The 18,460-nt window shown below is 46.0% G+C and overlaps 1 protein-coding gene across 3 annotated transcripts in view; it reads left to right on the plus strand.

Annotated features, from left to right (window-relative positions):
• kif26ba (kinesin family member 26Ba) overlaps positions 1-17,977 on the plus strand; it is a 380,767-nt gene extending 362,790 nt beyond the window's left edge. For all 3 annotated transcript variants that reach the window (XM_063055472.1, XM_063055473.1, XM_063055474.1), the window contains 3 exons: positions 15,026-15,222; positions 16,123-16,279; positions 17,829-17,977. In XM_063055472.1, the coding sequence (XP_062911542.1) occupies positions 15,026-15,222; positions 16,123-16,279; positions 17,829-17,977 (503 nt within the window). The remainder of the gene's footprint in view (positions 1-15,025; positions 15,223-16,122; positions 16,280-17,828) is intronic.
• The last annotated feature ends 483 nt before the right edge of the window (positions 17,978-18,460 follow it).

An 18,460-nucleotide genomic window follows, 5' to 3' on the forward strand; every position in this document is an offset into this window, starting at 1 on the left:
GGTGTACATCTGTCGTCAGTTGCAAGGGTTTCGGCTGCCATGCCCGGCAGCTTGAATTCACACCAGAAACCTCGCCACTTCCTCATCCTTTATAACCTGCTCTTTCACCAATGTTTCGATCACCTTCATAGTCCTTGACATGTTTCCCCACCGCCCCCCCCAGAGATCCCTTTCAATAGTACCTTGCACAATCCAACAGCGACACTCACAACACGCTGGAGGAACTCAGCAGGTCAGGCAGCATCCGTGGAAACGATCAGTCAACGATTCGGGCCGGAACCCCTCATCAGGACCCCAGCATCTACAGAGTATTTTGTGTTTACAATCCAACAGCGTATGTTTCAGCCTCAAAAATGCCAGAACTGAAGAATGTCTAATACTAAAATCCCGCTGAAACTGCACTTAAAACTAAGATGCATAGGAAACACTCCTCCACTAAATGGTTCTGGTGAAATCAAGAGCCATGATGATATTGAGTGACAGGGCAGGTCTGAGAGGACGAGTGAGCTTCTGCTCGTATTTGAGTGGGGGGGGGTTGGGGGCTAGGGTGACTCCTAGATTGGATCTGGCTTGGCCAGCCCAACAACATAGAACATTACAGAACAGCCTCTAGAACATAGAACATTAAGCACAGTGCAGGCAATTTGACCCACAGTGTTATGCTGACTCCTTGACCTACTCCAAGATCAATTTAACACTTCCTTCCTATTTTTTCTTTCATCCGTGATGAGCCGATCTCTTAAATGTTCCTAATGAATCTGCTCTACTACCACCCCTGGCAGGGTGTTCCCCCACATCCTGAAAACAGCCTCCCCTATACTTTCCTCCAATCACCTTAAAGTTACCATATGTCCCCTCATATTAGCCATTTCCACCCTGGGAAAATCCCCTGGCCATCTATGCCTCTTATTATCTTGTACGCCTCTGTCGTCACCTCTCATCCTCCTTCGCGCCAAAGAGGAAAAAAACCCTATCTTGCTCAACGTACCCTCATAGAACAAGCTCAGTAATCCTGACAGCATCCCAGTAAATCTCCTCTTTACTCTTTAATTGACCTCAGCATCCTTGGCTGTGGAGCGAGAGCAGGATCTGATCGTTGTCCCGTGATCCAGTGGGGAATGTCAGTGTTGGGTTGAGGTGTTAGACCAGAGTGGGGATTCTGATAAAGTGGCAACTCCCAACCAGTGTTGGCCATTAGAGAGCATCTTCCCCAGAGCAGTGCTTGGGGATCAGTACAAGTGGATACCCCCACCATCTCTGGTGTCCACTCATGGCCAGTAGTTCAGTTAATTTTATTTATTGATTGATTGATTGATTGAGATGACAGCACGGAGAAGGCCCTTCCAGCCCTTCAAGCCATGCTGCCCAGCCATCCCCAATTTAATGCTAGCCTAATCATGGTACAATTTACAATGACCAATTAACCTACCAACTGGAATGTCTTTGGGAGGAAACAGGAACACCTGGAAGAAACCCACATGGAGAATGTACAAACCCCTTACAGGCAGCAGCGGGAAATGAACACAGGTCGCTGGTACTGTAAAGTGCTGTGCTAACCAATACGCTACTGTGTTTTGGAACAGGCAAAAGTCACCCTCTGTGACTCAGTATCAGTTCTCGCTTCTCGGTAGAGACGCTACCTCATAGCCCCAGAGTCCTGGGTTCAATCCTTGCCTCGGGCTCTGCTCGTGTGGAGTTTGCAAGTTCTCTCTGTGACTGCATGGGTTTCCTCCTGGTGCTCTAGTTTCCTCCCATGTCCTAAAGACGTGCAGGTAGGGAATTGTAAATTGGCCGTAAAGTGTGGTTGAATCAGACTGTGAGATGATAGCTATAAAATGGATTAGAGTTCAGGCCCTCCGTTGGTCAGGGTCAACCATGGATATTGGTTCCCAGCTGTATACGTGATAAGCAAGCTCGTACTCGAGCCAGGGCAGTACGATACGGAGAGTAGACTGTAGCCCATGCAGCAGGCTCACCTCTCCACACAGCTGACGAATCTAAAGGAATGGCAGAGACCGATACAGTTTGGCAGCACAGGAGTTGCCAGTCAGCATTGAACTCAGTATAGGACCGTCTCAGGGAATCCAGCTCCCTACTTTTCCTTGGGGTTTACTCCCAAAGCCTACCCCGTGAGTGGGTACAGCCGCAAGACAGTGGAGGTTTGAGATCAGCGTTTTCCTTCTAGATGAGCTACCAACCACAGTTGATGAGCCCTATCTGTCAGAGGCGACTGGTTTTAACATGCAGTTGAGCCTTCTCCTGTCAGTAGAAACAGTTCCACTGGGTTTAGTAGCTAAGCCACACATGAAGACCAGGAGCTGGACTTGGTTGTCAGAGGCTATTTGAGATGTACCCCCATTGGTAGCATTGAATAGGTAGTGGGAGCTTATCCCTACTACCTCCCCCATCCAGGACAACCTTAAGGAACATAAGTAGGATGTGTTAAATATGTGATTGTTGTGGGGCGGAGGGCATCTTCAAGAGGTGCCACCATCCTTTACAAAGGAGCATCAACACCAAGGACATGCCATCAGAGTCAGCTTTAATATCACTGACGTACGTTGTGAATTTTGTTATGTGAAAGCAGTACATTGCATACATAATAAGAAAAGACTAACTTACGATATATATACTTTATACTATATTGTCGCCAAACAATTGGTACTAGAACATACAATCATCACAGCGATATTTGATTCTGCGCTTCACACTCCCTGGATTACAAATATTAAATATTAAAAATAGTTAAAATTAGTAAATATTAAAGATTTAAATTATAAATCATAAATAGAAAAATGGAAAGTAAGGTAGTGCAAAAAAACCGAGAGGCAGGTCCGGATATTTGGAGGGTACGGCCCAGATCCAGGTCAGGATCCGTTCAGCAGTCTTATCACAGTTGGAAAGAAGCTGTTCCCAAATCTGGCCGTACGAGTCTTCAAGCTCCTGAGCCTTCTCCCGGACGGAAGAGGGACGAAAAGTGTGTTGGCTGGGTGGGTCGTGTCCTTGTTTATCCTGGCAGCACTGCTCCGACAGCGTGTGGTGTTAAGTGAGTCCACGGACAGAAGATTGGTTTGTGTGATGTGCTGCGCCGTGTTCTCGAACTTCTGCAGCTTCTTTCGGTTTTGGACAGGACAACTTCCATACCAGGTTGTGATGCACCCTAGAAGAATGCTTTCCACGGTGCATCTATAAAAATTAGTGAGAGTTTTAGGGGACAGGCCGAATTTCTTTTGTTTTCTCAGGAAGTAAAGGCGCTGGTGGGCCTTCTTGGCAGTGAACTCTGCTTGGTTGGACCAAGTCAGGTCATTTGTGATATTGACCCTGGGGAACTTAAAGCTTTTGACCTGTTCCACTTGCGCACCACATATATATTTAGTAAGTTAAATTAAGTAAGTCGTGCAAAAATGAAAAAAATATAATGAGGTAGTGTTCATGTGTTCAATGTCCGCTCAGAAATCTGATGGCGGTTGGGGGGGTGGTGGAGAAGTTGTTCCTGAATCGTGGGGTGTGTGCCTTCAGGCTCCTGTACCTCCTCCCCGACGGTAGCAATGAGAAGAGGGCCTGACCTGGGTGAATGGGGGTCCTTAATGATGGAATCCACCTTTCTGAGGCATTGCACTTTGAAGACGTCCTGGATGCTGGGAGGGGTTAGGGAGCCTGAAGCCCCACACTCAATGATTCAGAAACCATCCACCATCAGATTTCTGTACAGTCCATGAACGCTACAGCATTATTCCTTTTTTGCAATAATTATTTATTTTGTAATGTTTTATGTATTTGTAGTGTACTGCTGTTGCAAAAACAGCAAATATCACATCATATAAGACAGTGACAATAAATCTAATGTTGATGGTGAGTTTGTACTCAATGGGCTGATGAGTCTGTTTCTATCTCTCTGTGACTTTGTGATGCTCCTGTGTCTGGGTCCTGTATAAAATGGATGTTGTGGGATGAAAGACTGGCAGGTCTGCAATGGATGGGGCTGATTGTGGGGAGCCTTCAAAGGCCCAGTGGGTTAAATATCCTGCTGCCCTTTACTGTGGTGCGGAGACAATTGAAAAGCAAATAAATGTTTATTATTTCCTTCTTCGTCTTCTTCTGTTGAGGTACTTAAAGCGTTTACAAGTGACATTCCTGACAGCTTCCCTGCAGAGTTTAAGACCAGTCAGGTCCTTAAGTGAGGATAATTTATTTAGTTGGAGAGCTATCCACTTCTAGCCTGAGGCTATTGTAAACAAGGGCCTGGGGATCTGTAAAAGCAGCACCGGGCAGTATCAGAATATCAGAAGGAATTTCTTCTCTCAGAAGGTTGGGAATCTTTGGAATTCTCTGCCCAGAGTGCTGCAGAGGCGGAGTCACTGAATATATTCAAGGTGGAAATTGATAGTTAAACTACAGGGGAGACAAACGATAGGAAATGATGTTGAGGCCAGGATTGGTTCAGCCCTGATATTATTGAATGGTGGTCCAAACACTTGCTGTTCCAGCAGAATAATTCTGGCTGGATTTCTGTCACGTCTCTTAAAATGTCCCAAAACTCTTCAAAGACAGCAAAATACTTTAGAATCTAATTCTGCTTGTATGTCTTAAGATCTTACGGCCTAAAGTTTAGACCTTAAGACATAGGAACAGAATTAGGCCATTTGGCCCATCGAGTTTGCTCCGCAATTCCATCATGGCTGACTCATTACTCCTCTCAACCTAATTCTCCTACCTTCTCCCTGTAACTTTTGATGCCCTTACTAATCGTGAACGTCTGCTTTAAATATACCCAAGGCTCACGGGGTGGTAGGCAAGACAGGAGGAATTCTCACTGTTGAGTACCTCCAGTACCGGGAGAGTACAGCACTGTCCGAGGTGCTGCTCATGGGAATGGGCATTAAAACCAAGCCCCAGGTACAACACCATTCGAGGAACAGCAGGGAAGGTCTCCAAAATGAGCAAAATTCCACCCTTCATTAGATGTTACAGACAGCCCATGTTGATGGTGAGAGGGAAGAGAGGAGAAACTTAATAGGAGAATGAGGGGCAACTTTTGCATCCAGAGAGTGGTCAGTATGAAATGAACTATATAACCATATAACAATTACAGCACAGAAACAGGCCTTCTCAGCCCTTCTAGTCCGTGCCGAACTCTTACTCTCACCCAGTCCGCCCGACCTGCACTCAGCCCATAACCCTCCATTCCTTTCCTGTCCATGTAGCTATCCAATTTAACTTTAAATGACAACATCGAACCTGCCTCAACCACTTCTGCTGGAAGCTCGTTCCACACAGCTACCACTCTGAGTAAAGAAGTTCCCCCTCATGTTACCCCTAAACTTTTGCCCTTTAACTCTCAACTCATGTCCTCTTGTTTGAATCTTCCCCACTCTGAATGGAAAAAGCCTCTCCATGTCAACTCTATCAATCCCCCTCATAATTTTAACTACCAGAGGAATTGGCTGAGGCAAGGACATTAACAACATTTAAGAGGTAGCACAAACACAAGAAAATCAGCAGATGCTGGAAATTCAAGCAACACACACACACACACACAAAATGCTGGAGAAACTCAGCAGGTCAGGCAGCACCAAAGGAAATGAATAAACAGTCAGCGTTTCAGGCCAGGCTCTTCATCAGGACTGGAAAGGAAGAGGTCAGATGCCAGAATGAAAATGGAACTAGCGTGGATAGCCATCCGGGTACCAGTGGACGAGGTAGGATGAAGTTGTGCCTCTGGGCTCTATAACTATACAACCTCACCAGATATCTTGCTCAATGTTCCTCAACCATCAGGTTATTGAACACTCATTTAAGGACTCTGTTATATTGTTATTTAATGCTCGTTATTTATTGCTATTTATTTATATCTGCATTTGCACAGTTTCTTTACAATTAACAGTTCCTGATGTTTACAGTTTACAGTTACTGTTCTATAAGTTTGCTAAGTATGCCCACAGAAAGAGAAAAAAGATTCTCAGGCTTGTATGTGGAGACATGTAAGTACTCTGATAATAAATTTTACTTTGAACTTTGACATAAACATTCATGATGGTCCGGCCCTTTTTTCCCTGAGCTTTTCTACCATTGACTGGGAGCATGTCAGCGGTGTGAGTGTGTGAGTAGGAGTAGGCCATTCAGCCCTGCTAGCTTGCCTTCAAAGTTCAGAGTAAGTTCATTATCGAGGTACATATACATCACCATATACAGCCTTGAGATTCATTTTGCCATGATCACAGCTGATCTAAACCTTTTCTACTTTCCTGCCTAGTCATGATATCCCCTGCAGCTCTGACAGTCCAGAGATCTAAGGGGCAGGTTTTCCATGCAGTAGTATAGCAGTTGGCACGGTACCTGCGACGCTGGTTCAATTCTTCCCCTGGCTGTGAGGAGTTTATATGTTCCCCCTGCTACCGCATGGTGTTTTATTTCCTGGGTGCTCTGGCCTTCTTCCACAGTCCTAAGCCCTATGGGTTAGGTTAATTGGTCACATAGGTGGTATTTGGGCTGGCGTAGGCAGTTTAGGCCAGAAGGGCCTGTTACCGTACTGTATCTCTAAATAAATAAAATTAAACTTCATATGAAAATACATTCTTCAAAGGATGGTGAAGATCTGGCATGAACTGCTGGAGAAGGTGATGGAAGCAGATACAATTACATTTAAAAGATAGAAATCATAGAAAACCTACAGCACAATACAGGCCCTTCGGCACACAAAGCTGTGATGAACATGTCCTTACTTGAGAAATTACCTAGGGTTAACCATAGCCCTCTATTTTTCTAAGCTCCATGTACCTGTCCAGGAGTCTCTTAAAAGACCCTATCGTATTTGCCTCCACCACCGTTGCTGGCAGCCCATTCCACGCACTCACCACTCTGCATAAAAAACCTACCCCTCACATCTCCTCTGTACCTGCTTCCAAGCACCTTAAAACTGCGCCTTCTCATGTTAGCCATTTTAGCCCAGGGAGGAAGCCTCCGACTATCCACACGATCAATGCCTGTCATCATCTTATACACCTCTATCAGGTCACCTCTCATCTTCCTTCGCTCCAAGGAGAAAAAGCAGAGTTCACTCAACCTATTCTCATAAGGCATGCTCCCAATCCAGGAAACATCCTTGTAAATCTCCTCTGCACCCTTTCTATAATTTCCAGGAAGAGGTACAGTCGACGTTTCTTGTGTGTCGCTTGAAATTCCAGCATCTGCAGATTTCCTCGTGTTTGCGTTCTATAATTTCCACATCTTTCCTGTAGTGAGGTGACCAGAACTGAGCACAGTACTCCAAATGGGGTCTGACCAGGGTGCTATATAGCTGTAACATTACCATTCGGCTCTTAAACTCAATCCCACGGTTGATGAAAGCCAATGTACCATATGCGTTCTTAACCACAGAATCAACCTGCGCAGCTATGGACTTGGACCCGAAGATCCCTCTGATCCGCCACACTGCCAAGAGCCTTACCATTAATACTATATTCTGCCAACATATTTGGCCTACCAAAATGAACCACCTCACACTTATCTGGGTTGAACTCCATCTGCCCCTTCTCAGCCCTGTTTTACATCCTATTGATGTCCCGCTGTAACCTCTGACAGCCTTCCACACAACCCACAACACCCCCAACCTTTGTGTCATCAGCAAATTTACTAACCCATCCCTCCACTTCCTCATCCAGGTCATTTATAAAAATCACAACGAGAATGGGTCCCAGAACAGATCCCTGAATCACCGACCTCCACACAGAATATGACTCGTCTACAACCACTCTTTGCCTTCTGTGGGCAAGCCAATTCTGGATCCACAAAGCAAGGTCCCCTTGGATCCCATGCCTCTTTACTTCATCAATAAGCCTTGCATGGGGTACTTTATCAAATGCCTTGCTGAAATCCATATACACTACATCTATTGCTCTACCTTCATCAATGTGTTTAGTCACATCCTCAAAAAATTCAATCAGGCTCGTAAGACACAAACTGCCTTTGACAAAGCCATGCTGACTATTCCTAATCATATTATGCTTCTCCAAATCATCATAAATCCTGCCTCTCAGGATCTTTTCCATCAAATTACCAACCACTGAAGTAAGACTCACTGGTCTATAATTTCCTGGGCTATCTCTACTCCCTTTCTTGAATAAGGGAACAACATCTACAAACCTCTAATCCACCGGAACCTCTCCTGCCCCCATTGATGATGCAAAGATCATCGCCAGAGGCTCAGCAATCACCTCCCTCGCCTCTCACAGTAGCCTGAGGTATTTCTCCTCCGGTTCTGGAGACTTAAAACAATTTGATGCTTTCCAAAAGCTCCAGCACATCCTCTTTCTTAATGTCTATATGCTCAAGCTTTTCAATCCGCTGTAAATCATCCCTACAATCAGCAAGATCCCTTCTCTATCACCTGCCAGTCTTCCCTCTTGCACTGTCTCCAAGCTTTCTCTTTTCTCTAACCATCCCTTCCTCCATCTCTTCAGTTCGATTCCCACCCCCCAGCAATTCTACCTTAAACTCTCCCCAATAGCCTTACCAAACCTCCTTGCCAGGATATTGGTCCCCCTCAGATTCAGGTGCAACTTGTCCTTTTTGTACAGGTCGTGCCTTCCCCAAAAGAGGTCTCAATGATCCAAAAATCTGAATCCCTTCCCCCTGCTCCAATCCCTCAGCCACGCATTTATCCTCCACCTCATTCTATTCCTATACTGTACTCACTGTCGCATGGCACAGGCAGTAATCCCAAGATTACTACCTTTGAGGTCCTGCTTCTCAACTTCCTTCCTAGCTCCCTGTTTTCAGGACCTCCTCCCTATGTCGTTGGTAGCAATATGTACCACGACGTCTGGCTGTTATTTGGACAAGTGCTAAAATGAGAAAGGCCTAATTGCCGTTAGATTTCCAGTGTACTAAATAATCTTTTGATCTCAGTCTCTGAGTTACCATTTACTGAGCTCCTGGGAAAGAAACTGCTGAAGATTCATCATGCTCTGAGCATTGATTGTAGTTAAAGTGAAATAGATTCTGCTGCTGGTCTTCCGTGCTTGACAGATAGACATCTCTATTTAACTGGACCGTCCCCTCCCAGGTACACGTTGTGCATTCAGATGAGTTTCAGTTGTTGGAAGCTGAAGGTTAACGAGCCAGCTTTAACATTTCAATGCTTAATACGTAAAGAGCATTTAATGGTTCTGGGCCTATATTCATTGGAGATTCGAAGAACGAGTGGGGTCTCATTGAAACCTGTCGAATATTGAAAGGTCTTGATAGAGCGGATGTGGAGAAGATGTTTCCCATGTGCAGAAGTCTAGGACCAGAGGGTGTCCCTTTAGAACATAGATGAGGAGGAATTTATTTAGCCAGAGTATGTAGAATCAGTGGAATTCATTGCTACAGATGGCCATAGAAGCCAATTCATTGGTTATATTTAAATTGGAGGTTGATAGGTTATTGATGAGTAAAAGCATCAAAGATTACGGTAAAAGAATGGGATTGAGAGGGATAATAAATCTCGATGGGCTGAGTGGCCTAATTCTGTTCCTATGTCTTATGGTTTTTCAGCTGGGAACCTGTTTTTATCACAACTTTGGTACAATATTTCTAAACATTATTCAAGCTAAGCTCCCAAAGTTTCCTAAAAGTTTTACAGCTTTTGTGTACTGGGAGACTAATTACTTAGTAATTAATAATATTTGCACAGCAAATTTGGTCTGATTAGCATAATTAATTAATTTATTTGTTGTCCCTAATGGGATCAGTTATTCTGCTCCAGTTCCATAAAAATAAGGCTCCCATTTTTTGATGTTCCAACAGAGCTAATTAACTCTATTTGCATATTTAGATGTGGGTGCTGTAGTACAGCCTATTAATGTGTTTTTTCGCTAATGGACTGATGATTTATAGCCTTTGGATTCTGCAAGCATGATCCTGAAGTTATTACTGAGGTAACGACGAGGACTTTTCGGAGAGATTGTCCCCAGAGTGGTGGGGTGATCAGGACGGAACAGGCGTTGTATGAATAGTGTGTGACCACAATGGTGCACGAAAGGCAGTGGAGTTCTGTCTCTCTCTCCACGTCCCCTGACACTCCTACAGAAAAAGTAGAAGTCTCTCAATAGTATCGAGGGGCCTCTGCTTCCATAGGAGCGGCAGGGAACAGGGAACGGAGAATATGGCACTATATACAGATTAGTCACCAAGCCCTTAGGGCCTTCATGTCTGGAAGGGGCAATTGTGACTCCTTTTTGGCTCAGAGGGTGTGCTGCACAACGTTACCCACACCGGGTTTACACTTCACTGAATGAATGAATTGGAAAGGTCTATTGGTACTGAGGGTGCTCACTGAGTTCAAGATTTTAGAGCTGCTTGTTTAACCTGGAGAATCTGATGATTTATGAAAATTTTGGGTTTTTGGTGAAGTATTAGTGAGCTATGGGCTAAGAGGGCTAAGCACAGCTCCATCTTCTCCCTCTGTTCTCCGAGCCTGTCACATAACACCAGTAACAGAGGTTAGGGTCTGTTGGTCAAATTTGCCTCAGATTAGGGTCCATTGATCAGGTTGCACGTAGGCCAAAATGGCCTCAGGTTGGGGTCCATTGCTCAGTTAGGCACACTGGGGTCTATTGAATTGGGGCCTTTTGGTCAATTAGGTCTCAGAATTTGGTCTTTTGGTCAATTAGGCATCACACTGGTGTCTGTTGGTCAAATGGGCCTTGGGGTGTGCTCTTTTGGTCGAATTTGCCTCAGAATGGGGTCTGTTGACCAAATGGGACTCAGGCCAACTTATGATTGGACTTAAAACCAGAAAATGTTGGAAGCACTCAGCAGGTCAGCCTTTGAGAAAGCAAAATGATCTAACTTTTCAGGTCAGGAATCCTTTGTCGGAACGATTGATGTTCCTGGGAGTGAAAATGTTGAAATATAGAAAACATAGAAACATAGAAAATAGGTGCAGGAGTAGGCCATTCGGCCCTTCGAGCCTGCACCGCCATTTATTATGATCATGGCTGATCATCCAACTCAGAACCCCACCCCAGCCTTCCCTCCATACCCCCTGACCCCCGTAGCCACAAGGGCCATATCTAACTCCCTCTTAAATATAGCCAATGAACTGGCCTCAACAGTTTCCTGTGGCAGAGAATTCCACAGATTCACCACTCTCTGTGTGAAGAAGTTTTTCCTAATCTCGGTCCTAAAAGGCTTCCCCTCTATCCTCAAACTGTGACCCCTCGTTCTGGACTTCCCCAACATCGGGAACAATCTTCCTGCATCTAACCTGTCCAATCCCTTTAGGATCTTATACGTTTCAATCAGATCCCCCCTCAATCTTCTAAATTCCAACGAGTACAAGCCCAGTTCATCCAGTCTTTCTTCATATGAAAGTCCTGCCATCCCAGGAATCAATCTGGTGAACCTTCTTTGTACTCCCTCTATGGCAAAGATGTCTTTCCTCAGATTAGGGGACCAAAACTGCACACAATACTCCAGGTGTGGTCTCACCAAGGCCTTGTACAACTGCAGTAGTACCTCCCTGCTCCTGTACTCGAATCCTCTCGCTATAAATGCCAGCATACCATTTGTCTTTTTCACCGCCTGCTGTACCTGCATGCCCACTTTCAATGACTGGTGTATAATGACACCCAGGTCTCATTGCACCTCCCCTTTTCCTAATCGGCCACCATTCAGATAATAATCTGTTTTCCTATTTTTGCCACCAAAGTGGATAACTTCACATTTATCCACATTAAATTGCATCTGCCATGAATTTGCCCACTCACCCAACCTATCCAAGTCACCCTGCATCCTCTTAGCATCCTCCTCACTGCTAACACTGCCACCCAGCTTCATGTCATCCGCAAACTTGGAGATGCTGCATTTAATTCCCTCATCCAAGTCATTAATATATATTGTAAACAACTGGGGTCTCAGCACTGAGCCTTGCGGTACCCCACTAGTCACCGCCTGCCATTCTGAAAAGGTCCCGTTTATTCCCACTCTTTGCTTCCTGTCTGCTAACCAATTCTCCACCCACACCAATACCTTACCCCCAATACCGTGTGCTTTAAGTTTGCACACTAATCTCCTGTGTGGGACCTTGTCAAAAGCCTTTTGAAAATCCAAATATACCACATCCACTGGTTCTCCCCTATCCACTCTACTAGTTACATCCTCAAAAAATTCTATGAGATTCGTCAGACATGATTTTCCTTTCACAAATCCATGCTGACTTTGTCCGATCATTTCACCGCTTTCCAAATATGCTGTTATCACATCCTTGATAACTGACTCCAGCAGTTTCCCCACCACCGACGTTAGGCTAACCGGTCTATAATTCCCCGGTTTCTCTCTCCCTCCTTTTTTAAAAAGTGGGGTTACATTAGCCACCCTCCAATCCTCAGGAACTAGTCCAGAATCTAACGAGTTTTGAAAAATTATCACTAATGCAGGTACAGCAGGCGGTGAAAAAGGCGAATGGTATGCTGGCATTTATAGCGAGAGGATTCGAGTTCAGGAGCAGGGAGGTACTACTGCAGTTGTACAAGGCCTTGGTGAGACCACACCTGGAGTATTGTGTGCAGTTTTGGTCCCCTAATCTGAGGAAAGACATCTTTGCCATAGAGGGAGTACAAAGAAGGTTCACCAGATTGATTCCTGGGATGGCAGGACTTTCATATGAAGAAAGACTGGATGAACTGGGCTTGTACTCGTTGGAATTTAGAAGATTGAGGGGGGATCTGATTGAAACGTATAAGATCCTAAAGGGATTGGACAGGCTAGATGCAGGAAGATTGTTCCCGATGTTGGGGAAGTCCAGAACGAGGGGTCACAGTTTGAGGATAGAGGGGAAGCCTTTTAGGACCGAGATTAGGAAAAACTTCTTCACACAGAGAGTGGTGAATCTGTGGAATTCTCTGCCACAGGAAACTGTTGAGGCCAGTTCATTGGCTATATTTAAGAGGGAGTTAGATATGGCCCTTGTGGCTACGGGGGTCAGGGGGTATGGAGGGAAGGCTGGGGCGGGGTTCTGAGTTGGATGATCAGCCATGATCATAATAAATGGCGATGCAGGCTCGAAGGGCCGAATGGCCTACTCCTGCACCTATTTTCTATGTTTCTATGATAAAATAAGCCAAATTCAGCATGGTAAAATGTTGGTAAAATTCTGGTAAAATGTTCCCTGCCACATCTCAAGCATGCAATTCCAGACCTACCCGTCCCATCCGTTAGGTGACGTGAATAGCCTTTGTGCTGCAAAACCAACTCCCATTGTTCTCTTGTCTTTTTGCTTCCCTTGAGCCTACCTGTGGTCCCCCCGGAAGGTAAGCCTGGTGAACCCCATAAGCTTTGCTTCCACAGGCTCCCTCCACAGATGCTGCCTGACCTGCTGGGCATTTCCAGCAGGTTCCATGTTCATTTCTTATTTCATGGAGGTCGGTGGTCCTTTCAATCACAGCAGGTCAGCCCTGAAGGAAGGGGGGAGGTGGTGACACACTTACAGAAATGAATGGGCCCTGGAAAGAACGGAGGAACGGAGGGATGTTGGTGTATAGGTCCAAGCAGCTCTGGAGGTGACAGCACAGGTAGATAAAGAGATGAAGAAGGCAAGATGCTCATGAGACAAAGGAGATTCTGGACTTCTTCAGCAACACCCACAGAGTGACGGAGGAGCTCAACAGGTCAGGCAGCATCTATGGAGGGGAAGAAACAGGCAACGGTTCAGGCCCAGACCCCTCATCAGAACACATAATGTCCTAATTAATGACCGGTGGCTCAAAATGGCGACCATTTATTTCCCTTCATAGACGGTGCCTGACCTGCTGCGTTCCTCCACCATTTTGTGGGTGTTGCTTCAGTTTATTAGCTAGTTCATAGAAGATGAAAGCAGGCGGGTTATGGTGCAACTTTTAACATTGGTTTTGTCCCAGAGTTCAATTGTGCAGGTCAGGGACCCACACTATAGGAAGGACTTGATTGCACTAGACAGGGTGCAGGGAAGATTCACCAGGATATTGCCTGGGATAGAGCAATTCAGTCATGAGGGGAGACTAGGTAGGCCGGATTTGTTTTACCTGGAGCAAAGGAGGCTAAGGTGGGGAGTAGACTGAGGTATACACAGTAATTGTTTTAATTTATTGAGATACAGTATGGAGTAGGCCCTTCCAGCCCTTCAAGCTGAGCTGTCCAACATCTCCCAGTTTAACCCTAGCCTAATCATAGGTCAATGTACAATTACCAATTAACCTACCGACTGGTACGTCTTGGACTGTGGGAGGAAACCGGAGCACCCGGAGAAAACCCACGTGGTCACAGGGAGAGCTTGCAAACTCCTTACAGGCAGCGAGCGGCAGGGATTAAGCCTGGGTCAATGGTACTGTAAGGCGCTGTGCTAACCACCACACTACCCTGCCACCCTCTGAAGGGTAAAGATGGGGTAAATGGGAGACTTTTCCCCATCTCCAATACTAGAGACCGTGGGTTTGGGATAAAGAGTAAAAAGTCTAGAACATCAGACATTACAGCACAGGAACCATGTTGTGCCAAGCTAATTTAACAGGATAGGAAGAAGGCCCATTTTCACCCTGTGTTCGGTTGGGATCCAGAATACACTACCCAGGAAGGTGGAGGGGTCAGTGACTCTCTCAAAGTGTATAGCAAAGAGTTGAATTGCCAAGCAACTGAGGGCTACAGAGCAAGCGCTGGTAAATGGGATGGTGTAGATTAGTTGCCATGGAAACAGCGAGGCAAGGGGGCCTGAATCTGTGCTGTTGACTTGGTGGTTGCAAGTGTCCATTGTGCAGGTGCCCCCCCCAGCTTGAGACAACATTGCTGCAGCACTGTTGCATGGTGAAGATGGGCATGGCAGTGGCCAAGGCACCCGTGCATGCAGGAGCAGCCGCTTCCATTGCGCTGACACCATTGCATTAGGCAGCCTGCAGCTCTTCTCCTCCCGGCTGCAAAGCATGACGCACGCGCTACTCACGGAGACCCAGGGGACAGCTGTGCAGACCTGAGGCAGCACATCACTGTTGTCCCTCTCTTCTGTTTCCAGGATCCCAGAGACGGCGCCTCCTGCCCGGCCCGTCGTCTGAGGCCGCACCTATTGCCAGGAAACCAGCCGGCAGCTCCGGCCTGCGCTGGGTGGACCTCCGGCCTGTGCAGAGGGGGATGGCTGAGCCCTTCGAGATCAAGGTCTATGAGATAGATGACGTGGAGCGGCTGCAGAGGAGGAGGGCGGCCGATAACAAGGTTTGTAGATTTCCTTCACTCTTTCTACTCACTGCTCCATCACCATCAACATGTCTAACCTGAACATGACATTCAAACAGCAACTGGTTGTAGTGTACAGAATTGGGGGAGGGAAGGTGGAATTGGGACCAACTGAATTGTTAATGTAAAGAGAAGCTGGTCTCGGAATATGTAGTAACCTTTCTGAGAGCACCACTAGCTTCACCCAGCACTCAGTATGTTAACACCAAATCAGCTGCAGTCTATTTAAGCCTTAAGGCACAGGAGCAGAATTAGGCCTTTTGTCCATTGAGTCTGCTCCACCATTCCATCATGGCTGATTTATTTTCCCACTCAACCCAATTCTCCTGCCTTCTCCCCATAAGCATCGACACACTTAAAATAATCAAAAACATATCAACCCCCACGTTAAACATACACCACGGACTCGGCCTACGCAGCTGTCTGTGGCAATGAATTCCACAGGTTCACCAGCCTTTGGTTAAAGCAATTCCTCCTCATCTTTGTTCTAAAGGGATGTCCTTCTATTCTGGGTTGTGCCCTCTGGTCCTAGACCCTCCCTCCCGTCCAATATAGGAAGTATCCTCTCCACATTCACTCTGTCTAGGCTTTTCGATATTTGGTAGGTTTCAGTGAGATCCCCCCATTCTTCTAAGCTCCAGTGGGTACAGGCCCAGAGCCATCAAACACCAGTCTCACTCTGTTCAGCGCTCTCTATGTCATGGGAGTAATGCAACAGAGAGTCTGGATGGGGAAGGGCAAAAGTTGTCGTTGATATCATGTCCTTGTTGAGTCATAAGGGGTAAGTTTTATGGAGGGACTGGGCACTTAGTAAGCTGGAAGCCATGGCCTTTGAGACGTGGAGAGGGAGCTCTAAGACCGGCTGTTTTTCACTTCCAGCTGCGGGGATTTATCTGTTTCAACGCAAAGCTGAAGATACCCGAGAACCGGCAGCAGAGGATTTCAGAGGTCAAAACCAAATACAACGTGTTGATGCAGGAGCTGGAGGCAACCAAACAGCGGCTGATGTTGGAGCCCAGTAAATGGATCAGTGAGTGTGAGTACCCTGCTGGTGTGTCAGCCGAGCACCGTCGGCAGGGGTGAGAATGCTGGAGCCCAGTAAATGGGTCAGTAAGGGTAACTACCCTGCTGGTGTGTCAGCCAGGCAAGTTCCCACCGTCGGCAGGGCTCAGAATGCTGGAACCAGAAAAGAACAAGTGTATGGACAGGAAACACATGCACACATGCAACACACACTGTCACCAACATCCAATACACACATAGTCCAGTATACACACACACACACACAATCAAGGAAATGTACCAGCATCCAAAGAATTACACCTCGTCAGATATCTCCCTCATCTATGTCCTCATCCAAACTTTACCGAATGCTACAACTGAACCCATAGCTACCACTTTTGCTGGCAGTTCATCCCACACTCTCAGAATAAGCTGGAAAATTATAAACCGGTTAGCCTGACATCAGGGGTGTTAAAGGGGAGGTGAGGGTTAAGTATTTTACATAGAGAGTAATTATCTAGAATGTGCTGCCAGTGAAATCAGGTACAATTACTGGCTGCATCACCAAAGCCATTGAATGGAAAGTGTCGTGGATACAGCCCGGACCATCACGGGTAAAGCCATCTCCCCCATTAAGCACATCTACACAGAGCATTGTCACAGAAAAGCAGCATCCACCATCACGGGTCCCCAACACCAGGTTCAGGAACAGTAACTACCCCTTAGCCATCAGGCTCCTGAACCCTTGGGGATAACTTCACTTGCCCCATCACTGAAATGTTCCCACAACCTATGGACTCACTTTCAAGGACTCTTCATCTCATGTTCTTAATACTTATTGTTTATTTATTTATTATAATTTCTGGTTTTTGAATTTACACAGTTTGTTGTCTTTTGCACATTGGTTGAACACCAGTCAGTGTGGTCTTGCATTGATTATATTATGGTTATTATTCTATGATGAATTTATTGAGAATCCCCACAAGAAAACAAATCCCAGGGTTATATATGGTGACATACATGTACCTTGACAATAAATTTACTTCGAACTTTAAGAGGCACTTAAATAGGCATGGCATAGAAGTATATGGTTCTAATACAGGTGTATAGGATTGATATAGATGGGCTGAATGGCTGGCATGAAACTGGTGGGCTGAAGGGCCTGATTCTGTGTGGTACAACTCCACGCTCAGCATAGATAGGCTGGACAGCCAGCAACATTGTCCCAGGTTGCAAAGGCTAATGGCCAGAGGCCATCCTTTTATGGTGGGTGGAGGACAGTTAAAGAGAGATGACAGAGGTAGGTTTTCTCCACAGAGAGCCGTAAGTACGTGGAAGGCACTGCTGGAGGTGGCAGGAGGGGCAGATACACTAGCGTCACTTACGAGGCACAAGGATGTAGAAAAATGGAGGGTTATGTGTGAGGGAAGGGTTAAAAGGTTGGGCATTAATTATATCATGGACCAAAGTGCCCAGTACTGTGTTGCTCTGTGTTCTGTGACTCCAAGGAGTTCACGTTGAAGGTCAGTATGATATCTGTATTTTTACATATTTTTGACCTGGTTGCCTGTCTCTCTTCCCAGTCGACCTGGACCAAGGGTTTGAGGTGGACTCACTGGAATACCTGGAAGCCCTGGAATGCGTCACGGAGCGACTGGAACACCGGGTCAACTTCTGCAAAGCTCACCTCATGATGATCACGTGTTTCGACATCGCCTGCGGAAGGCGTTAACGGATGGGGGAAGGTGTTGGGGGAGGGGGGGGGAGTTGTGACTGGCGAGCGAGTGCACGGACAGACCAGGAGGAAGGAAACAGAACCACCCAAAGAGAACAGGAAGACGACAAGCGGAAGCGCAAAGTGTGGAGCACGTATGCGAAGAGTTTTTTTTCCCCACAACAGAATGTAAAAAAAAGAGAGAAGAGAACCAGAGATGAATATTGGAGTGTGAGAATGTCTTTTCTTTCATCATATTGGGAGAGCACTTTCAGGAACATTGGTTATGTTGTATATATATGAAGGCCTTGCTCCAGTTCCCTTGTCTTCAGAGTGTGAGGATGGAAATGGAACGCAGGGCTGTCTCTGATGAGCTCAGAACAATATACAGAAGGACTACAAGTGCCTTGTAAACTTTATTATATTATCCAAAATCTTACACGGACTCATTATTGTACAGTCGTTGGTTGGTGATGCATATTTCACTGTACGATTATAGAG

Source organism: Mobula hypostoma, chromosome 8, assembly GCF_963921235.1.
Source record: "Mobula hypostoma chromosome 8, sMobHyp1.1, whole genome shotgun sequence".
Classification (NCBI taxonomy): Eukaryota; Metazoa; Chordata; class Chondrichthyes; order Myliobatiformes; family Myliobatidae; genus Mobula; species Mobula hypostoma.